Source organism: Dufourea novaeangliae, unplaced genomic scaffold, assembly GCF_001272555.1.
Source record: "Dufourea novaeangliae isolate 0120121106 unplaced genomic scaffold, ASM127255v1 scaffold8, whole genome shotgun sequence".
In the NCBI taxonomy this organism is placed as follows: Eukaryota; Metazoa; Arthropoda; class Insecta; order Hymenoptera; family Halictidae; genus Dufourea; species Dufourea novaeangliae.
This window is the reverse complement of record NW_015373923.1, coordinates 5,876,796-5,885,029: the sequence shown is the minus strand read 5'-3', so window position 1 is coordinate 5,885,029 and position 8,234 is coordinate 5,876,796. Positions and strand designations below refer to the sequence as shown.

At 40.1% G+C, this 8,234-nt stretch overlaps 2 protein-coding genes across 2 annotated transcripts; both read left to right on the top strand.

Annotated features, from left to right (window-relative positions):
• The first annotated feature begins 684 nt into the window (after nt 1–684).
• LOC107194948 (radial spoke head protein 6 homolog A) lies at nt 685–5,435 on the top strand. Its single transcript, XM_015584658.1, has 11 exons — nt 685–803; nt 1,605–1,794; nt 1,906–2,105; nt 2,176–2,263; nt 2,521–2,772; nt 3,696–3,818; nt 3,921–4,074; nt 4,338–4,486; nt 4,576–4,787; nt 5,025–5,215; nt 5,374–5,435. Exons 1-11 carry the CDS (start codon nt 685–687, stop codon nt 5,433–5,435), a joined length of 1,740 nt encoding a protein of 579 aa, XP_015440144.1.
• Nucleotides 5,436–5,971: 536 nt separating this feature from the next.
• On the top strand, nt 5,972–6,968 carry LOC107194917 (exosome complex component RRP46). The gene is made up of 5 exons (XM_015584630.1): nt 5,972–6,073; nt 6,150–6,263; nt 6,357–6,478; nt 6,554–6,697; nt 6,786–6,968. The coding sequence occupies exons 1-5, from the start codon at nt 5,974–5,976 to the stop codon at nt 6,966–6,968; spliced, it is 663 nt and encodes a 220-aa protein (XP_015440116.1). The 5' UTR covers nt 5,972–5,973.
• The last annotated feature ends 1,266 nt before the right edge of the window (nt 6,969–8,234 follow it).

The window sequence follows — 8,234 nt, the reverse complement described above, 5'->3', positions numbered from 1 at the left end:
CCTGATAGAAAGCCGGCGCGTGCGATTTAATTCCATTGAGATAGTTGGCCATTCATACCCACGACACAGTTCGTTCTCGTGTCTACATGTAGAAGCCGAGCCATGGGAAACAATTTATATTCATTCTTCACCACCCCCCTGATCTCGATCAAAATGAATTTTCCAACACATTTTGGAAACCATCTATTTCGACCGCTCGACCGATCGAAATACATACTGGGATATCAATAATAGCTCACAGACGCAGAAATTCCTATCTCCGTTTGTGAATACGCTCCAGGAAGCAGAAATCAACGGGACATCGGGGCGAAGTGCTTTATCTTCGCCGCAGGTTTAATTAATTTAAAGCTGATTAGGGACGTTTTCGGTTCGTTAATATAATTGGGTCATTAGATAACGGTTTCGAAACCGTGGCTGCCTTCCGAAGTGGGCTCCGAAACGGATGAACGGCGCGCAGCGATTGCACGCGAGAAAGGAAAGAAGCAGAGAGAAAAAAAAGAAGAGAGAAGATCGTTATTGTTTGACAGGCAACGGAGAGATACGCGTTATAAAACGATGACGGCACGAGTGAGGGTTACGTCGGCTTGATAACGAAGATTCTGAATTTCGTTGATAGAACCGCGTTTCCGTTCGTGAATCGGAAATGTTCGCCATGCGACGTGGAAATTAAGACTGAACGACAAAATGGCGTACAGCTATAATATCGAAGAGGTGCCGCCGGACGACATGCCTTGCGTCGAGCACGACATACGACGCGCCAAAAAATTCCTCCAGAAGCATAGTCCAGAGTCGGGTGATAGCTTGTAAGTCTGCGAAATTGTGATAAGAAAGTCGAGATGTTGTAGAGTATTAAAAGTGCAGTAATGTCTCGATGAGTGCGACAAACTCGGGTCCGTTTCGGAGCATTCGTGGCAAGGAGGAGAGGATTTCACCCTCTCATCAATTTTTTTCCGCATGAAGCTCTGCTTAGCTTCGGGTTATTCTATTTTTATTGGTTCCAGAAGGAACCCCCCCAGTTGTGAGAATAACGCCGTTGTTCGTGTCGCATTCATCGGGAAGGGGAAGGAATCACTGTATAACCAATCAATTCGTAGTCCAGAGAATGTTAAACAGATGTTGTAGTTCCGAAGACATGAAACTTCCCGTTGCCGATACGTACAGAAACAGACAGAGAGATAATTTATTTAATTATTGGTAAATCGATCTCCAGTTCGGTTGCCAAAGGGTCTCCGAAACGCTTTGAAGCTCATCGCGTTCTAGAAAAGTCATTCACGGGGTAACTTCAGGGCGTCGTTAACGCGGCCGTCAAAGCGGAAACGTAGCGGAGTGGTAACTTTCTACTCCGATACTCGATTTAATTAAACACGAGCAGACAAATCCTGATAACTAAGTATCAAAGAACTCATCGAACCGATTTCCGTCGCGCCGGCCTTTGTACGGTCTCGGCGAGGTACGGGTCAATGAAGCGATACCAATCGAATAACTAGTCGTTTCTTCGGCCCAAAGTGTCGATCGTAGCGTTTTAGACTACTCCGTTGCTAAACATTGATCTTTAAGATCCTCACGAGTTTTGTTTCACTCTATTGATTCTTGACACTGTATAGATACGATCACTTGATCGAAGTACTGGCGAAGATTCTCGCGGAGAAGCCGAGAAACGCTGCCGACATTTTCGAGGAATACAGCAGGAAAGTGAAGGAGGAGAGGTTTAAAACGGGAACGAATCATCTTCGAGATTTGCACGTTCCGCCGGCGCAATATGAAAACGCGAAGAAGCTCATCAAACTGTTCAAGGTGCGTTTAAAATGAATTCTGTGAATTAATTGACGCATAAATAACACATCGGGCGCAGGAAATTCAATCTTTTCTCCGTTTCGTGTCCTCGGCATCATATTGGAATCGTAGGATGTTCAGCAGATCGATGAAGAGGATCAGGGTGGGCTGGAGGAGGAGGAAGAGGACGAAGGAAAGAAGAAGAAACTGAACATGCTGGACCTATTGTTCTACTTCGAACAGACTGACGTAGGATTGCCTCGCGGTGAAATGGTGGTGCTTAATTTATCTCTACGGAAACTTTTGGTCAATGCTCGTATAGAGAACATCAGGTGATACGAATTAAAATCCAAACTTGTTTTTATATAAATCGGTTTTTAAATGGATTTCTTACTTTTGAAGGTTTTGGGGGAAGATCTTTGGAAATCCAAAGAATTACTATGTAGTAGAAGCTGATCTTCAGGCAGAAGAGTTGGACAAGAGATTAGAGGTACGCGCAACATTCCGAATGCTTAATTACATTTTACATTGTCAAAAGAATCTTACAATTCTCAACGATTGATCAACAGAGAATCTATATTTCACAGAACTCCGAGACGAGGGATAGTCTATTTTCTCTTGTAAAGCTTTCATTAAAGTACAAAGAAGGCAAAAAATTCATTAAACTTTAGTAAAGGTCCCGTTTTATTGGGTTTCCTCGAGCCATTAAACGTGGCCAAGGAATAAGCAAGAATTAATTATATGTAGAAATTAACGGCCGAAGACGAGAAGAAACGTCAGGCGGAACAAGTGAAAGCGGAAGAAGTTGTGAGAGCCGCGCAAGAAGCAGCTGCCAGAGCAGAAAGAGAAGCTACGGAGGATGCGGGGGAAGAAGAAACGGAGAAGGAGGAAAAAGAGGAAGAGGGTTTGAAGCTCGTGTTTCCACCCCTGCCCACGTCTTCGTGGAAGCCGCCGCCGGAAGTACCCCGGGAAAACATAGGAACTGGTGTGAACACCAAGGTAGAATTATATTTAAACAGCTCACTTTGGAGCTCGGCAAGCAAATCGAAAATATCATACGGAGTTCATTAATCTTTAAGATTATCTCTACATAATCCAATTGCCATGGAATATAAATACACTGGGTCTCAAGATATAATACTTCAGAGATTTAAATATATCGTTATCCAAACGAAGGAATGTTGTATTAAGAATTGAAGATATTCATTCAAGAATATCATGGGTATCTTTCATTTTAAATTTCCTTTAATCCGACCTCCCAATAATTGAAGGTCCCCAGGTGTAATGCTGGCTTTTTAATTAGGTTTAGCACAGTGATGGTGCTTGTAATTCTGAAGCCAATGATATTTGTTTTAGCCGCACATGGCCATTAGGTTATGAAATATTTAATGTCCAGTGCCGAGGAGCCTTCGAACACTCATCGACGATTTATTATATATGCTTCCCATTTAGCTTCGATCAACGAAACTTCACGGTATAATCATCTTTAACACGTTCAGTGCAAGGTCGACATATGTATCAAGGAGAACTTGCTTTTGAGTGACGAAGTCGATACATATATCGAGTGGTCTTTTACGTTTACTGATTAAATAGTAAATTTGCAATCATTTTGAAGTAAAACTAACCACAAAAGAAATTCAATAAATTTACATTATTAGAGTTGGAGTTGTAATAATTCATCTGCATTGAACGTGTTAAGCGAACTCGCCGAAGTCGTATGAAGTCGCCAAGGTGGCCGCGACGTTTCCTTAAATATTTATAGTTATAACCTATTTTTTCACAAGTATCGTATCTGTTGAAAACAAGGTCCGTCTACATGGTACCGGGCGTCAAAATATACACCGGCCCGGTGGTATTAATATGCAATGCAAAACACGAGAGGTGAGTTTTTCACGATCCATCCAGGTCACACCTTGTTCCAGGTGTATTTTGTATGCAACGAGCCTGGCTTGGACAAGTGGATCGAACTTCCACCGGTTACGCCGCAGCAGATACTAATCGGGCGACAGATTGTCCGGTGTTGTACGGGAAATTTGGATACGCCGGTACGTGGGGTGGCGGGTGGGGCGGCCGAATATCGCGCCGTTTCCGCGGCGGTGTGCACACAGCCGAAATAGGTGAAACGAAACCGTTTTTCCGCCTCGTAGATTCACACGTTCCCACCGTTTCCTGGGACCGAAAGAAATTATCTCCGGGCGCAAATAGCCAGGATTAGCGCGGCCACTTTGGTCTCGCCGATTGGCTTTTTCACTTTCGGCGGCGAGGACGAGGAGGAGGAGCTGACCGAGGAAGCGGAAGAGGGTAATTTTTCACCGTCACTTTTCAGCGACCGTTTATTAAGCTCGCTGGGACTGCGATTCTCAAAATTATAATTCAAAGAAACCGCGTTCGAAGCGCCAAGGATTCAGAAAAATTGGGAATTAGATGTTTTCTTTTGTAATCGGAGGGGTGGAGAAATAGGAATAGTTTGCACCAAGCAAGAATAGAATTTGGGGCCTGTTGTCTGTACAAAGTCAATTGTTCAATTATCTATGAGTAAATCATGCTTGTTTCACGTTACACAGGTGGAACGTTATCAGAGAACCCGCATTACGATCCTCTACCCATTAAGGACTTAGTGGACCCTTCTATGTCCAATTGGTGTCATCATGCGCAATATATTTTGAAACAGGGTCGTACAGTTTGGTGGGATCCAGGGAAAGGAGACGATGAAGTTGGTTGAAACTCATTTGCTCGAGTAAAAGAGATAGTTAATCATGTATCATTTATGAACTCATTGAATATTAGGAAGATGTGGGCGAGGAAGAAGGATTCGACGAAGAAGAGGAAGAACAGCCCGGTAAGAGTCAAAAGGAAGTCGGACCACCCCTTTTGACACCCCTATCAGAGGACGCTATTGTCGATAAGATAATACCCTGGACAGCGACACAGTCGTCCCGCGTAATGCCAGAATTGTCGGTGGCGTTGATCAAATCGAACATTTGGCCAGGAGCATTTGCCTTCGCCTGCGGAAGGTGCGTGCACTACGTGCCCGTGTTCAATAATGATTTTCCATTAAGTAGAAGTATCTCTGATATTTATGCGTCCGGCCGGCTATAAATTCTCTCGGAATATCGAAGAAACAGGTCGATCACCCCCCTCCCTTTATCACGGGACGAATCGGCTGGGAAAAGAGAAATTATGGTCGCGTTAAAGGGAAATTAATGCGCGGGAAATTACGCTAATGTTAGTTTAATGGTGCTGGTCCGCAGACGTTTTGCCAACGTGTACATCGGCTGGGGCCACAAATACAACGCGTACAACTACAGCCCGCCGTCCATGCCACCGGTGCAGGACGAGTACAAAATAGGCCCGGAGATCATGGAGATTCAGGATCCTACTTTCGAACAGGAGGAGGCCTATCGGATCGCTCATTTACCACCTCCGCCGCCTATTGCAATGGGTAAGAACAATATCAATAGCATTTTCTAACGACAAGTCAATCCTGAAGTGTAAGTTAAAACGATGTGTCGTAATTTTCGAAATGTCTCAAAAACTGAGTCTGATGGTAAATTTATCTCTGGTTTACTTTGTAGAAAATAAGTTGATTTATATTTACAGGAGAAGAGGCAGAAGAAGAAGAAGTTGAAGAAGAAGAGGAGGAGGAAGACGATGATGAATGATAAAGGTACCTAGCTTATCGGTTGCGTGAGGATCTATAGCAGTCGATAAAACAGATGTTGGTAATATGTAGTGTTCAGTTTTCTTGAATGATTTGGTGGTTGTTGGTACAGTATTTTTTTAAAAACTAGATATATTTCATATCTTAAGCAACGTACAAATGTTTAGTTAGCTTAAGATTAATGATACAAAATGTGAGACCTGTAGAGGAGAATTAATGATTTATAATAATTTTATACTTATTACAAACTGTATGAGAAAAGTAATAAAGAAGTTTCATTTTAATGTGTTTAATAAGTAATTCATGAAATATAAAAAAAATTCAGTTCGAATTTGAACCTGAAAATTTGTTTGGTATGTCCCCTATCGGTAAGGATGTACAACGGGTTCTAGGGAATTACTTATTTCGTGCGTTTCTGTACTTGAATCATTTATGTTCATGATGCACGTGCTTTAATGTTTGTAATATTATAACCTTCAAAAGAGGCGGTTCCCGCCAATCATTCTTACATACCATACGTTAAATTAATGAAAGAAAACATGACTGAAGAAATGGCAGAAAATGAAGTTTTATTAAGGCCAATGAATTGTGAATTGAATCAATTGTCTATGCCTGATGGGTCTGCAATGTTGATGCAGGGTAAGCTAATTTCATCTACTATTGTTTATCTAAGTAACTACAGAACTTCGTTGATTATGACTGTCTTATATTTCAGGTGATACTGCAGTTGTTGCTGGTGTCTATGGACCAATTGAAGCGAAATTACAGAAGATGATGTATGATAAGGCATATGTGGACGTGTCATATGTTCCCGTAAGAGGTCCAGCTAGTAAGTCAACTATAGTTTACATGAAAACTTTGTAATATTTTACTACTGAGATCATATGAAATGAGATATAATGAAATTTTTTAATTCCTTAAGAGATTGATGATCGAATGACAGAAATGTACATAAAAGAGACATGCGAAGCTGCAATAATGGTCACATTTCACCCAGCAACGTATATATGTATCAATGTGCAAGAATTAGAGGATTCTGGAGGGGTATGGTTTGTCTTTACATATTGTAGTATAAAAATGCTAGAATTTTATAATGATAAATACTATTACACTCTTCAGTTATTGGCCTGCACACTCAATGCTGCATGCTTAGCACTTATTAATGCCGGAATTCCAATGAAATTCACTATAGCAGCAGTTAGTTGCATGATAGAGGAAAACACTGGAAGTATCGTTTTAGATCCTGATAACACACAACTACAGGTATGTTTACTATTGTCTTAACTTCTTAGTTATCTATACGTATTTGTTAATGACAATAGTTTTCTAACTTATTATTTCTTTTATGCAGACAGCTAGAGCAGAATTCACATTTGGATTTGATAGTATGAAGAAAGATGTTGTGTGTTGTGATACTGCAGGCCGTTTCTCAGAAGCAGAATTTTATGAAGCAATGGATAAGTGCAAACAAGCTAGCCAACATGTATTTGATTTTTATAGAAATCTTGTAAAAAAGTATGCAAAAGTAATATAACAGATATCTTTTTTATGAAATGCGTTTTTCTCCTGTTTTCATTAATTTCTTTTTATATCGTAGCATTATCGCAATATATTACATTTATTAAGTGTTTATTCACTATACCCGCGATTTGAAATACCGCCATTTTATTGGCTAATTCGGCGGGATTAAATTTGAACAGAAATATAGTGGTGCCCTCTGTTCCTCGAATCAAGTTTGTTACGTGCGAATGTAAAGTGTGTGTCGCTCCCTATTTCTTATAAATTATCTCATTTATTCTGTGAAGTGATGAAGCATTGAAGACTTTCAAGATACTTTACAATGAATTGGAACGAGTACTCACCAAAGGCTGCATATTTTGGTAAGTAATTTTCATTTCTTTTCAAAATCCTCGCTAAGCGTTGTGGTATTTTTGACGCGTTGCTTTTGGACCGAAAGTACCTGCATATCTGCAACACAAAAGAAATCGATATTGTAGCAAATATAATAAAATGAGTATACTAATATTATAACTAAACAATAGCTGAATTTGTAGTACGAAAAGACTATTATATAATTGAGAATTATGTACATTTGCACCTATTGAAATTTGGAGAATAGGCGTGAAATCGTACAACCTTTCTCTCAAGACCAAATCAATATCTAACTGACAGAGTTAACAGTAGATAATGGTAGAAACAGATATAGAACAAGAGAGTTATTAGAATCAAAATGTTATGTAACAGGTAATGCGTATTTATTTTACTAACTTGATTTCGTCCTTTCCTACGGCCATTCAACGAATAACGACTCCTCGCTTTAACGGCGAGTCAGATGAATAGTGAGGGTGAGCAACTTTCGTTTTTAAACTTTCAATAGTTTGCAGACAACTGACTTGCGAATCCAGATGAATAAAACTATAAATACACACATACATATGTATGTACATGCGTTTGTGGATTATATAGTTAGTATTAATTATATTAATTTAATAAATAGTAATTTATGATTACTAAAAATTTTAAAAAAATAAAATGCCTATGATGTTCGCGACCTTTGCGTTGTGAGAACTGGATTAGTGCATATGAGCGCCATCTAAAATATGAAACCTTAATAGGAACTAAAATTCCAACATGGCGACCAAACACCGCTAAATTTGAATGCATCTACACCGTGCGTGTTTAAATGTGAAGTAAAAGCACCGACTAGGTATAGGATAGACCTATCATCTTATGGGACTTCGTGTCTCATGTTCTGAAATACCGATAGTGTAAAAAGTCAGGGATTTTCTGCTGCCCTCTA